The sequence below is a fragment of the Psammomys obesus genome, unplaced genomic scaffold, assembly GCF_907164565.1.
Source record: "Psammomys obesus unplaced genomic scaffold, mPsaObe1.curated_primary_1811, whole genome shotgun sequence".
NCBI lineage: Eukaryota > Metazoa > Chordata > Mammalia > Rodentia > Muridae > Psammomys > Psammomys obesus.
Window position 1 is genome coordinate 8,964,388 of NW_026590859.1, and position 13,986 is coordinate 8,978,373.

The 13,986-nt window shown below is 42.7% G+C and overlaps 1 protein-coding gene across 1 annotated transcript in view; it reads left to right on the forward strand.

The window, feature by feature from the left end:
• The first annotated feature begins 926 nt into the window (after positions 1 to 926).
• Iars2 (isoleucyl-tRNA synthetase 2, mitochondrial) overlaps positions 927 to 13,986 on the forward strand; it is a 37,713-nt gene continuing 24,653 nt past the window's right edge. The window contains exons 1-12 of the mRNA XM_055609204.1: positions 927 to 1,279; positions 2,332 to 2,454; positions 4,566 to 4,725; positions 6,692 to 6,840; positions 7,324 to 7,373; positions 7,454 to 7,563; positions 7,645 to 7,735; positions 8,011 to 8,126; positions 9,621 to 9,790; positions 10,955 to 11,045; positions 11,621 to 11,772; positions 13,228 to 13,388. Of these exons, the coding sequence (XP_055465179.1) occupies positions 1,013 to 1,279; positions 2,332 to 2,454; positions 4,566 to 4,725; positions 6,692 to 6,840; positions 7,324 to 7,373; positions 7,454 to 7,563; positions 7,645 to 7,735; positions 8,011 to 8,126; positions 9,621 to 9,790; positions 10,955 to 11,045; positions 11,621 to 11,772; positions 13,228 to 13,388 (1,640 nt within the window). The 5' untranslated portion in view covers positions 927 to 1,012. The remainder of the gene's footprint in view (positions 1,280 to 2,331; positions 2,455 to 4,565; positions 4,726 to 6,691; positions 6,841 to 7,323; positions 7,374 to 7,453; positions 7,564 to 7,644; positions 7,736 to 8,010; positions 8,127 to 9,620; positions 9,791 to 10,954; positions 11,046 to 11,620; positions 11,773 to 13,227; positions 13,389 to 13,986) is intronic.

The window sequence follows — 13,986 nt, forward strand, 5'->3', positions numbered from 1 at the left end:
CGCTACCGGGAAGTCGGCGCAGGCGCACAACAAGCTCCCCGGCGCCTCTGGCAGTTGGGGAAAAGCCGGTTCTGAGCGTTTTGCGCAGGTTTACGTCAAAGCCGCCAATCGCTAGAAGTTCCAGGGTACTGGTTCCGGGCGTCCTAGCTTCAGCTCTGCAACAGTTTTGGCTTGTTTTGTTTCCTGACTCAGGGTTAGCCTTGAGCCACACATCATAGCTGCGCCTGCACTCGCGGCACACCTGGCTCGGCTTTGGGTTTTGATGAGTTGCCTTTATGGGATTGTTTTCATAAAAGCAACACTTTTTTCCCCCTTAAAATCTCGTATCACTTTATGAAGATGATAATAAACAAGTTTTGTTCCTTTCTACGTGTTTTCTACAACTCTCAAACCTTAGTTATTAGAAGCAAACCATAAATTATTCATATATATAATGTTACAGTCATCAGGCTGGCTTCGAATTTATGGTAATCCTTCTACCTCAGCTTTTCATGTACTGGGATTAAAAACAAACAAACAATCTGGCAACCCTGTTATCACCAGCGAGAAATGTCAACGTATACCGTTTACATCCAGCTATGTTTGGAAAAGACTTGCACTTTATTTTCTCTGAATTCAGGCACACCTTTCGTGTGTGATAAGAACGTCCACAACACACGCCCTTTACAACTGCATTCCAAATGCTGTCATTCGAACAGACAACACAGAGCTGCGCCACCACCGCCGAGGTCAGGCTCGCTACTCTGTTTTTGACCCCGGACAAGTTAATTAAACCTATCTGGTTAGGGAGAGCCGACCGTTAGCGGATCCTTCTCTCTCAACCCCTGCATGATCCCGGGGAAGACCGAGAGTGGCGCAGCCCTCCCACCCGGAAAACCCCGCCCCGGTCCTCGCTCTGTCCCGCCCCTTCCTCCCCGGGGCGCGTGCGCAGTACTACGCGGCTGAGTTCTTAGGGGTCCCTTCTTTTAGATCCCGGGCGGCTGCCGCGGGCGGGACGCCCGGCTCGCCCACCATGCTTCGGGGTCTGCGTCCTCGCGGGCCCAGGGCGGCAGCCCTGGCTGCGGCCGGGAGCTTCTGGGGGCCAGCCCACTTTCCGGGCCGCCTAGGGTGTCTGGGGATGACAGGGAGGCTCGCGGTGCGGTCAGTGGCAGGGGCAGGTAGTCCCCAGAGCAGCCCGAATAGCGGCAGATACCGCGACACCGTGCTGCTGCCGCAGACCAGCTTCCCGATGAAGCTGCTGGGCCATCAGCAGCGGGACATGGAGCTGGAGATCCAGCAGGTACTGGGCGCGGCCACCCGGGCAGGGCGGAGTGGGTCAGCTCTGCGGGAACCTTCCGGGCAGCAGGGGTTCCCAGGCGGGCCCCTAGGGGGCGGGCCCCAAATGAAGCCTGGTGCCACACAGTGCGGGTTCGGATTTTGGCACCCAGCGAGTCGCCTTTGCACACTTTTCCAGTCACTTGTCAGAAAGTAAGCAGCGTGTACCATGTGTGGACTGGAGAGATGGCTCCTCAGTTAAGAACATTTGCTCCTCTTGCTGAGGATATGAGCTCACATCCCAGCACACAATTCTGGCAGTTCACAAACTCCCGTAACTCCTGCTCCAGGAGATCCATTGCCTCTGACCTCTCCAGTCACCTGCACTCACATGCATCTCGCACAAACAGTAAAAAATAAACGCTAAACTTAAAAAATAATTAAGTGTTAGCAAAGAAGGGAAATTGAAAGCCACATTAGTTGCATGTTTAGGGCTTTCACTGGAATTATGGCTCCTTTTGAAGAACAAAGTAGAGGTGCTTTTCTGAGTATCTCCGTCTCCCGTATCATACTGAATTTGCTAATGACTTAGATTCACCTGTTAGTGTCTATAATGATAACTTACACCAAATACACGCTAGAGTATTTAATATAGTCCTTGTACTCAGAAATAGTGCTTAAGTGAATAGAGTTAGCTTGAATATTCTTTGGATTTAGGAAAGTATTGAAGCCAAAGAATAGCAAGAAAAACTTACCAATGTGTTTTGGGTGGTAGGGAGAGCTGGAAATGGACAGGTCCTTCAGCAGGGCTGGATCGAGGCAGTGGATGCTGAGAGACTTGCCAGTATTTAGAGCCCCTAGGCCAGGTAAAAGTTTTAGACTTTAATCTGAAGCGTTATTGGGGTTGGGGAAGACTACTGAAAAGTGTGGAGAGAAGTCTGTTTCATTCCAGGAATGTTTCCAGTTATATTTGTGAGCTGAATGGATTGGAATGGGATAAATGATAACCAAGTATTGATAGGAGTCTACAGCATGTATTTATATGATACATAAACATTGGCTTTTCTTTAAAAACAGAAATGTGGATTTTCAGAGCTTTATTCCTGGCAAAGAGAAAGAAAAGTAAAGACGGAATTTTGCCTTCATGATGGACCTCCTTATGCAAATGGCGACCCGCATGTTGGGCATGCTTTGAACAAGGTAATTATAACTTAGGTTATAAAACTTGGAAGTAAATACTCTGCAAAAGAGCATATTCTATTTGTATGATAATTACGTACACTTACATTGGCATATGGAGTAACTTGTGGTAACACATGATGGCACATGCCTGTCATTCTAGCACTAGAGAGGCAGAGGCAGGAGGATCATGAATTCAAAGCCAGCCTGTGCTAAATACCTTGCCTTAAAAAATGAAAATAACAAAAAGCAAGCAAACAAACTAAAAAAAAAAAAAAAAATTAGCAGTGAAAAAAGCACACAAATTGGAGCAACTTGGAGAGGGGAAGGCGCTAGCCTTGTTACCTAGCAGAGCAGTCGGTAAAGTGGTTCCGAGTTCTGCTGTTCGTGCATGTCCTTGCACGTCTGCACCTGTTTGTACCTGTTTTCATTTCGTGTGAGATTCTTACTAAGCTGACTTGATTTTTGGCTCAGGCGGCTGAGTTCATTCTGCTCATAGTCTTGAAAGTAGCACTAATTCTTGAGGAAGTTGATAACCCAGAATGTGGTTTACATAGGTAAATTGGAGTTTAGAGTAGCCACATACACACAAAAAAGGTAGTCAAAAGGATAAGTGAAGCTATTTGTAATGTTATATATAGCCCAACAAATCTAAAACATCTCAACTGTAGTGGCCATAAGACATTTTTAAGTTTTAAATGTTTGAACTCTGGTATCAGGTGTATATTTACAGCCCATCTTAGTCCAGACTCCCACCAAAAGTTGCTTCTGATTAGTGGCCACTTTGTGAGACACAGCCTAGAGCTGCTGGTAGTATTTATAGGACAGTGAGAGACATCAGTGTGAGGGCTGTGAATTCACCAGCAGACAGAACATGGCAGTTCTGATTCATGGAGATCGAGTTTTACAAGAGACAGGTAATGAAAGTCTCCAGACAGAGCAGGAGAAAGGAGGTGGCTTACTTTGATGCATTGAGAGTTCAAATCCTACGTAGAGCAGGATGAGCTTTCCTGTGTGACCACAGGCTGCCTCCCGTTCTTCAGTGAGAAGTTTAAAAGCTAGAGTTGTTTGGAGGAAGGGCGAAGAGGCGTGGATGGTATCTTCTCTGCTTCTGATAGGAGTAGAGAGGAGGAAATCACTTCCTGGACTACTGGGTTAGTGGTCAGACCAGTGCTTGCTCCTGGAAAGAAGGATGATGGTCTGTAGCTAAATCTGCCCTTTGCCTTTGATCTTCCGTTCTGTAACAGTTTTTCTCTTATCCATGCTGGGATAGAATCATGGGGCTAGAGAAGTGCTCTACTGCTGAGCCACATTCCAAGTCCTCTTTATTTTTTGTTTTGAAACAAGATCTCAGTTATTTAAGCTAGCCTTGATGTCACTCTCACCTTAAGCTTGGGGTCCTTCTACTTTAGTCTGTGGCCTCCATAGAAGCTATGGGCCTAGCTGGTGGTACATTTTTAAGTCTTTCTATCTGTTCATATCAAGTGGTCTAAGAAGGGTAACCTAGGTACTGATGTGCCTGCTGCTTACTCAGGGCCTTATTAGTATAAAACAGTGAGCATGAGATTCCATCTGCTGGCTGCAGTGTCAGTTCTGCGGGAGTCAACACTTCTCAGGAAGTGTGAGCAACTTATATTTCATTGTTTATGTTAATTTTTTCATTAGCATAATAAACAGTTCTAACTGACTTATTTATATTTTGGAATTTAGAAGGTCTCTTTAAAAGGTAGAATGGAAGCTGGACGTGGTGGTGCCAGCATGGTCTACAAAGGGAGTTCCAGGACAGCCAGGGTGGTTATAAAAAAACCCCCTGTTTTGAAAAACAAACAAACAAACAAAAAACCTGATAACACTCTTCCTCCATCTTGACCAATAATGAAATTTGGGGCATAATGATTTTCATGTATAAGCCTCTTGTTTGTTTTTTTTTTCCTCCTTTATAGCATTAATATTGTGAAATTCAGATATTTGTTATTTCTGTGTGAATGTTGCACATTAATTAGTAGATTTAATAGGTATTTTATAGAAATACTTTAAAGTTAGACTTTATGCTTTAAAATGGTGTTTTTAGAAAGAGTCAAATGAATGAGCTGTGTGTTTTCTGGATGTTGACTACACTTTTATCCCTGCAGATTTTGAAAGACATTGCCAATCGATACCATATGATGAGAGGTTCCAAAGTGCATTTTGTGCCTGGCTGGGATTGCCATGGGTTGCCCATTGAAACAAAAGTGCTGTCAGAGCTAGGTGTAAACGCTCAGACCCTGACAGCCATGGAAATCAGAGAGAAAGGTAAACTCTTCCCATTTAAAAATGACAGTGAGCACTCAGCCTCCTATTAACCAGGCTCTGCCAAAGGGCCTCTGCTTTGTTCACACTGACACCTGTTAATATACTTGTTTATCCCAGGTTGGCCTCACGCTCTTAACTCCATCCTTCTGCCTCAGCCTCCTGAATGACAGCTTCATTGGCATGAACGTCCATATAGTCTCAGATTTTTTTTTTGAAATTGACTTTTGTGAGACTTTCTCTTTGGAGGGTGGAGGAATAGTTATTGGTATGTTTCTAGTTGTGTTTTCCATTTAGTGTTTACATTTTATTGTATTGCTGTTTCAAGCCTTTGTCAGTTAGAGCTTGCTGGCTAATATCAGGTACAGAACTAGAAGTCAGTTCCAAAATACATGTATTTTAAATTTGGGTATGGCAGCACGTGTCTGAAAACTCAGCCTGCAGGAATCTGAGGCAGGAGCATCATTTATTTATTTATTCATTTATTTACTATTTTTGTTTTTTTTTCAAGACAGTGTTTCTCTGTGTAGCCTTTGCTGTCTTGGACTTACTTCATAGACCAGGCTGGTCTTGAACTCACAGCGATGCACCTGCCTCTGCCTCCCAAGTGCTGGGATTACAGGTGTGTGCCACTGCTCCCAGCTGAGGCAGGAACATCATGAATTTGAGGTCAACCTAGCCTACATTTCAAGTCTTTGGTCTTATGAAAACCAAACAACCACCCCAAACAACCACCCAGACCTCATGAATTTAAATTAATCCCTTATTTGATTTTTTTTTTCAGGAGGTAAGGCCAGAGAGCTCCTTCTTTCTCTGATCATACTATTATATTAGGTATATAGGCCTCAGATATGTGAAGGTGTTTTTTACTTCCTTCTGAAACACATTCACATTGACTTAGATTTGATACCTGAATGATTTTTGGAGTTCATTATGAGATAAGTATTATTCTCTGGCTGTTTCTTGTATTAATAAATAATGAGGAAGGCTGGCGAGCTAGCTCAGCGGGAAAAAGCATGTGTCGTGCCTGACCCCCTGAGCTTGATCTCCAGAGCCCATGGTGAAGGGGAGAGCCCAACCAGAAAGGCAGAAATTGACCTCTGACTACCCACATGCCTGTGTTACAAGCTTATCACACACACACACACATGCATACACTATAATACTGCTACTATTAATATATTATAAGAAATAATGGGGAATATTTCCCACTTTGTTTATTTTAAATATGAGATGCGTAGCCTGGAAGATACTAAAGGCAGTAATACAATCCCAGGTTTTAGTTTTGTTTCATTTCGTTTGTTTTTTGAGGCAGGGTTTCTCTGTGTAGCCCTGGCTGTCCTGAAACTTGCTTTCGTAGACCACGTTGTCCTCAAACTCAGAGATCTGCCTCACTCGGCCTCAAGTGCTGGGATTAAAGTATGTGCTACTACTGCAAAATTCCAGCTAATAATAATAATAAATTGTTATATACTTTGAATGCTTTCAAATAATTGTTCCTGGTAAGAGTATTTTATAGGCCAGAGAATGTAGCTCAATAGGAAGAGTACTTGCCTGGCATGGCTGAGGTTCATTGCCTAGCATTGCATGTTCTGGGAGTGATGGCACATTCCTGTGCTCCTGCCTTGACAGGATCAAAAACCACTACAAAGTGTGTTGGAGGCCAGCCTGGGTCAACAAGGACGTTTCTAGGCTAACGGTGTATAGCACCTTCACTTAGAGAAACCTATAGCAAGTCATGTTTAAGGATATAAAAAGTCTGCTTAGTGGCATACACTGCTAATATTATCACTTGGTACTCTGAAGCAGGAGGATCACTGTGAGTTTGAGGCCACTTTAGGCTATGTAGTGAATTTAGGCCAAGCCAGGTTACATAGTGGGAGAGACCTTTCAAAAAAAAAAAAGGAAAGAAAGAAAAACTCATGAGTTTCTCAAAGGCTTTTTCTTTTTCTTCCCTTATCTTTTTTAGCTAGATCATTTGCTAAAGCAGCCATTGAAAAGCAGAAGTCAGCGTTTGTTCGTTGGGGAGTAATGGCAGATTGGAATAACTGCTATTATACATTTGATGCAAAGTATGAAGCCAAACAGCTGAGGATATTTTACCAAATGTATGATAAGGTAATGAAATATTTTTTTTTCTTTCTAGTGTGTTAAAGCACATGTCACAAAACTTCAGTCTCAGCATTGTCGTAGTTTTCTTTTTTTGTGATGAAACACCATGACCAAAGGCAGCTTGGGAAGGAAAGGGTTTATTTGGTTTACACGTCTCCATCACAGTTTATCATTGAGGGAAGGTAAGACAGGGGTTCAAGCAGGGGAGCAACTTTGTGGCAGGAACTGAAGCAGAGACATGGAGGAGTGCTGCTTAGCTGGCTCCCTGTGGCTTGCTCAGCTTGATTTTCTGATACAACCCTGGGCCACCTGCCCCTGATTGATCCCATCCACACTGGGCTGTTAATCAAGAAAATGCCCTGTAGGTTTGTCTATGGCCCGGTCGAAGGAGTTTTCTCAGTTAAGATTCCCTCTTTCCAGAGACATGGAAGTTTGTGTCAAGTTGACAAAAACCAACCAGCACAAATATTCTATCTTTGTCTCTTCTAGGGCTTGGTTTATCGATCTTATAAACCAGTGTATTGGTCTCCCTCATCAAGGTATGTTTTCTTTGGTAGTTAAAAGGTGCAAACATTTGTAAAGCTTCCACATGTTTATGTATGATATCTTAAAATCTTAGGACTGCGTTGGCTGAAGCCGAACTTGAGTACAATCCTGAGCATGTTAGTCGGTCGGTATACGTAAGATTCCCTCTCTCAAAACCTCCTCCTAAGTTGGAATCTCTTACAGGTAGGTTTATCTGAAGCTGGAGTTTGTTGACATTGTAGAGTTGTGATGTTTGCTAACCTATTTACTACGTTATTCCCACAGATGCCTCATCTCCTGTTAGTGTTTTAGTCTGGACCACCCAGCCTTGGACAATTCCAGCCAATCAGGCTGTTTGCTATATGCCAGAGGCAAAGTAGGTAGTTTGTCCTATCTTTTTATTTTATCTATGAACAGGATTCCTGTTAAATTTATTTCATTCTCATGGCTGTTTTAAAATCTAGTGAATTGTCATTGTAGTTAAGTTGATAAGGCTACACTGTAGTCCAGACTATCCCTGAAGGCCTATCAGCTAGTGTGGGAATGTGGAACAGGTGAAGTAGAGTGACATAGGTTCCTCTAAAGGGATGTCAATGAACTATGGCTGGGCTTTCTTCATCGCGGGTGATTTACTCTGAGCATCCTCCTCAGGTATGCCGCTGTGAAATGTTCCACTTCTGGAGCCATCTACATCCTGGCTGAAGATAAGATACCAGCTGTTGCTTCTACCCTGGAAACAACATTTGAAGTTATTTCAACGTTTTCAGGTGAGGATTTATGGATATTGTCCAGCTGCTAGTCATTAAAATGATGGGTTGATTGGCATTTGTAGTTTTGGGATATTCCCCATTGTGAGTTGAAGTAGATATGACATCTTTGTTTTTAGGTAGAGAAATAAAGAAGAATATGTTGTTTATTTGTTTGTTTGTGACATTCTTACTATGTAGCCTTGGCTGGCCTGGAACTGGCTTCTGTAGACCAGGCTGGCCTCAAACTAGCTCACAGAGATCTGCCTGCTTCTTCTTCTCAAGTGCTGGCTAAGGCATGGGCCGCCATGCCTGGTGTCAAAGATAATGCTTCTATCAGAAGAATCTTTTATGAGTAATAATTTAGGACTTCAGTGTCATAACTGATTTCATATAGCTGGAAGTCTGAGGATATTTAAAATTTTCATTCTTAGAGATAATGATGCCTTTTGAGTTGCTTGCTAAAAAGCAGTCTTATAGTAAATATATTTGTAAAAATAGAACAATGCTTTAGCTAAAGAAGAAAACCCTGTTGCATTGATCAGCTTTGTATAAGGTGATTAGAAGAGTAAATATACGGCCCTATCAGAATGAAAAGGGCCTAGGCAGGAAGGGAGCTGGAGTTTTTAAGACCATTGGTCCTCTGTGGGGTAATAGGTAAGTTAGAGGACCCAGACGACCTGGCCTGGGTTCTTTTTTTGTTTTTTTGGTTTTTTTTTTGTTTGTTTGTTGGTTGGTTGGTTGGTTGGTTGGTTTTTTTGAGGTCTTGAACCCATACCCCAGGCACACTACATAAGCACATTGCCACTGAGTTAGACCCCAACTCCTTTTTATCTTCATTTTGAGACAGGGCCTTGTTAAACTTTCTTTGATTCAGTTTGATCTTGTCTTTGCTGTATTAGACAACAGCAGATACAATGATAATGCTTTTATGCATTTATACTGAGGCAGTATAATGCTTAACTGCTCCAAAGGCATCTCAGTGCTCTCCTAACTGGTGCTCTCATCTCTTGTAATTATCTGCATTCTATAGATTCCTGGCCACCGGCACTCGGGGGGAGGCGGGTTCTGAGTGCAGCCAGTCTCATTCTCAGCGTTTGATCCTGTTAGAGATCTAAGTAGCTCAGGGGCAGAGCACTTGCTAACATGTGCCAGGCCTGGGGTTTCATTCCCAGAACAGGAACACAAAGATTCTAGCAGTCGGTGCTCGCCTGTTTTCCTGGCGCCTGAGAGATGCAAGCAGGAGCATCAGGTAGTTGAGGTCACCTCAGCTGTTTGGTGGACTTAAGACTAGCCTGAGCTCTGTGAGAGCGTCTCACCAAAAAAAAAAAAAAAAAAGATTTGAAGTTATCTTGCCAAAGCTGATAAGATAAAATTAACATACAGAACAACTCTTTAAAATATCTGGAGGTTGACCAGGCCATCATGCATGGGGAGAAAGCTCAACCACTCGGCTCTTGGCTGGAACCGAGCCCGTCACATCAGACACTTGTTAATGGTTTTCTTGACCTGCAGGTGTGGATCTGGAAGGTGGTTCGTGTAGCCACCCTTTAATTCCTGATAAAGGGTCTCCTCTTTTACCTGCCACTCACGTGACTATGGCCAAAGGAACAGGATTGGTTCACACAGCCCCAGCTCATGGTATGGAAGATTACAGCGTAGCATCTCAGCACAACCTCCCTATGGTACTGTTCCTCTTTCTTCCTTTTAATTACTGGCATTGCAGAATGAAAATGATTGCTCTTAACTAATACCTTTGTTTCTTGGTAATAACAATTTTGGTCATCATAGTTAAAAGTGTGAAATGATTACATTTGTGTAACATCCTAAATCATTATTAATCCATACTAGATGAAGAAAGAGTTCGCAGAATTAGACCTGAAGAATATGCATTCACCCGAACTCACTTGTAAATACACACAGACAGTATTTCATTGAGTGTCGCTTTAATGTGCTTTGGAGGTGTGCATCTTTTACTAACCGAAGATTTGGGGCATACCTGTGTTGAGCAAGTCCAACACTAATTTTTAAAATTTATTTTATGTGTATGGATTTTTTTTGCCTGAATATGTGTCTGTATACCGTGTGTGTGCCTGGTACTCATGGATACCATATGTTAGATTCCCTGGAACTGGAGTTACAGATGGTTGTGAGCCACCACACAGGCCAGCACCATTTTCCCAACAGCTTAGCTCCAGATGATCCTTAACAGTTTTTAGTAAAGAATGTTTTATGATTGAGGTAGATCCATTCAAAACATGCTGCTTAGGCAAACCTAGTCCAAGCTTAGCACAGGCCTAATTGTTATTTGCACTAGGAAGCTGAATAATTGATGGGATTGGCTCTGCTTGCCTGTTGCTTTCCTGCCACTCACATTTTTTCCACTGTGGTCTCAAACCAAACTGGTACATCTGGGCTGCATGTTGAGTCAGATAACACATTGCTTTCGCTCCCTAAGCAAAGGCCAGTAGATTTCATTAAGTAATTGGAAAGGATGGTTAAGTTTTGCTCTTTCTTAACTCCTAAGCTTGTTTTACACTTTACCATTTGGTTAAGAGGGGTGCAAGCAAAGAGCTGTGTATAGCCAATGATCTGTAAATGACAGACCGGTCGGTTAAAAGTGTTATAAAATACTTGTGTTTTTCAGTATTAAACTTTAGGTAGGTGCTTTAATGATATATTTTGTCTTTGGTGGTTTAAATATATAAAATTCAGGAATTTCTATTGACTGAGGAAGAAATAAAATAGAGAAAAGGCAGTGTGCACTGAGGTGCTTTAAATGCGTTATCATAGATTGCCATTAGGTAACATGTCTCCATGTTTTAACTCTCCTAAATGGTACATTGTAGGACTGCTTGGTGGATGAAGATGGGATGTTCACTGATGCTGCGGGCCCTGAACTTCAGAACAAGGCTGTACTTGAGGAGGGAACAGATGTGGGTAGGTGTCATCTGTTGAAAGCCCAGTATGTTTCTGGAAGGAACCAACAGCAGGGCCCTGGACACTTATTATGCTTCCAGTCAGAACAGAGCTCATTTGGCTAATCATGGTTCAAAATAAGCTTTGGACCTACCTACCATCTTTTTGTTTATGTAAATTGTCTAATTGTTTATGTAAATCAAGACAGTTGTCAGAAGTAATGTTTTTTTGGTGGGGAGGTGTTACAGAGATAATCAGCATGTTGCTTTTGTGAGGGGATAGACATGGAGATTGGGTCATTGTTGCCTGTGAATCAGGCATTCTCCACTCTTTCAGTAAGCTTTGCAGATAGCTCATCAGGTGGAGCCTCCAGCTGTGGATTGGCTTCCTGTCTTCATGGAGTTAGGAGTGGAGCAGTTTGGAGTCTGATTCAGGTTTCATGGTACTGGTGGCTCTGCCACCTCCACACTGGGACAGGCCCAGGGTTGCCTTTATTGGCACCTCTGCCAGGGCCAGTTCTTCCCAGAAGCCTCGAGCACTGTGAGTTTTTAAAAAACACCTTTAAGCTATGTCTAATGGGAATTTTTTTTTTTAAGTTATAAAGATGCTTCAGACTGCAAAGAATTTGTTGAAAGAAGAGGAAGTGGTACATAGCTATCCCTGTGACTGGAGAACTAAAAAACCTGTGGTGGTTCGAGCCAGTAAGCAGTGGTTTATAAACATCACAGATATCAAGACCACAGCTAAGGTAGGAAAGGCCTCCTCCTCTAAGGGTTAGGCTGGTCATTTCCACCATAAAAAGGGTGTGTGAAAAAAAGGGTGTATGTGTGTGTGAGCGAGTGAGTAAGAGAGAGAGAGTGAGTCAGGCGGGGGCCACTGAAGGAGAGAAGATTTATAATTTTTTTTTATGATTTATTTTTCTAAAATTGTATACTTTTGGGCCTGAAAAAGATCTCATAATTGATGCTTTCATTATACACATGTAAAGATAAGGCTTAAAGAGGTTAAGTTAGTCTTCTGGTCACTTTTGTGTCCAGTGTCCTAACAGTGGCATAGGCTGGGGCAGAACTGAGTCAGCACTTGTGTGGCCTCCTGAAGTCTAGAGCTCCTCATGCAGTCCAAGGCAGTGATGCCTCTAAAGGGAGCAAGTCAGTTTCCGCAGTAGTGACATGATACACATTTAGTGAATTTTTTGGCATCCTCTGTTGCCTTGAAATTTAAGATTGCTAAAAAGAAGAAAAGCAAAACAAAATTTTTGGTCCAGTTAAAAATTTGTTACAGGGCTGGAGAACTGGCTCAGTGGTTTAGAGTTGTTCTTGAAGAGGATCTGAGTTTGGTTCCCAACACCCACTTCAGGCCTCTTACCACTGTCTATAACCCTAGCTCCAGAGGTTCTGATGCCCTCTTCTGGCCTCTGCAGGCATTGTATGCACACACATAAATAAATTTTTTGAATGTTGCTATGAATTAAGTAACTTTATAATTGTTGTTGCAAATATTTAGCATGTTTTAAAGCTCTTTCATTTATTTCACTTGACTATACATATATTTTTACATGCATCAATGCTTATTTCAAAAATAGATTTATTATATTGAATGAAAGAGTTCAAACATAGTTATTAGCCAGGCTGACTATACAAGATAGTTTGCTTACAGCTTGCATCTGAAGTACTAATGTACTTAGCCAGTTTGCTCATTGGCTTGGTAATTAGGGCCCTTGTCAGGGCTCTGTGTAGAAGTTTGTATTTTCTACACCAGGGTAAAGTAGGCATGCAACACGTAGTATTGTTTTATTTTTCAGTCCCTTAAAGGAGCAGTCTATTTTTTGTTGTTGTGTGCTTATTTACGTGATTGTTTTTGAGACAAGACTTCATTATATACCTCTTGCTGGCAGGAACTCACTATGTAGGCTAGGGTAGCCTCAAAGTTGTGGCAGGCCTCCTGTCTCAGCATCCCTAGTGCTGGGATTCCAGCCATATGTTGGTATATACGCCCCTCTGTCCACTCCTGACAGTATTGAAGTTTAGTTTGGCTGCTTTGCTTTGAAGCCTTGGCTTTTTGGTCATCTGTCTGCCTGTGGTGGGCATGGGAGGGATGTGAATGGCCGTAGGCACTCAGAATGAAGAACTGCACTAGGAAGAGTCAGGAGAGCTCTTTAACATTTCTGCTTCTCCCACTTGATATGACAATGACTGAATTGCAGGAGTTGTTAAAAACAGTGAAGTTTATTCCCGGAGCAGCACTGAATAGCATGGTTGACATGTTGGACAGGCGGCCATACTGGTGCATATCAAGGCAAAGAGCTTGGGGTGTTCCAATTCCTGTGTTTCATCATAAGACAAAGGATGAATATTTGATCAACAGGTAATTCTTTTCCATTTTTTATTGTTTAAAGTGAGCTATGTTTCTTTGGAGGAATGATGTTTACCGTTAAGAATTCCTTGTTATTCCTGGCTCTGAGGTGGCCTTTCACTGTGAAGTCCAAGCTGTCCTCAAATGCTCAGGTCCATGTAGTTGTCCTTCCCCAGGGTTACAGGTGCCACCATCCTCATCACTCATCTCTCCATTTCACCATGTAGCATTAGCTGGTCCTGGAGAGCCTCAGACTTACAGAAATCCTCCTATCCTCCTACCTCAGCCTCCCTAGCGCGAGGATTGTAGACATGTTCCAGCTCTCTGGGAAAGTCATATTGCTGCTGAGTGACCCAGTAGTCAGGAAGACTGAGACAGGGGGATTATGAATTAGAAGTCAAGAGTAGAAAGTTTACAGGAGAGAGAATGAGGCATTTAACAGGTCGGATGTGCTCCCCTGTTTTAATGATCTGATGATGTGATTTCTATGCTGTTGCAGCTTTTAATAATTCCAGACTGTTGCTGTTGGTTTGGTTGCTTGTTCTCTTCACCCATTCCCCGCCGTGTGTGTGTGTGTGTGTGTGTGTGTGTGTGTGTGTGTGTGTGTGTG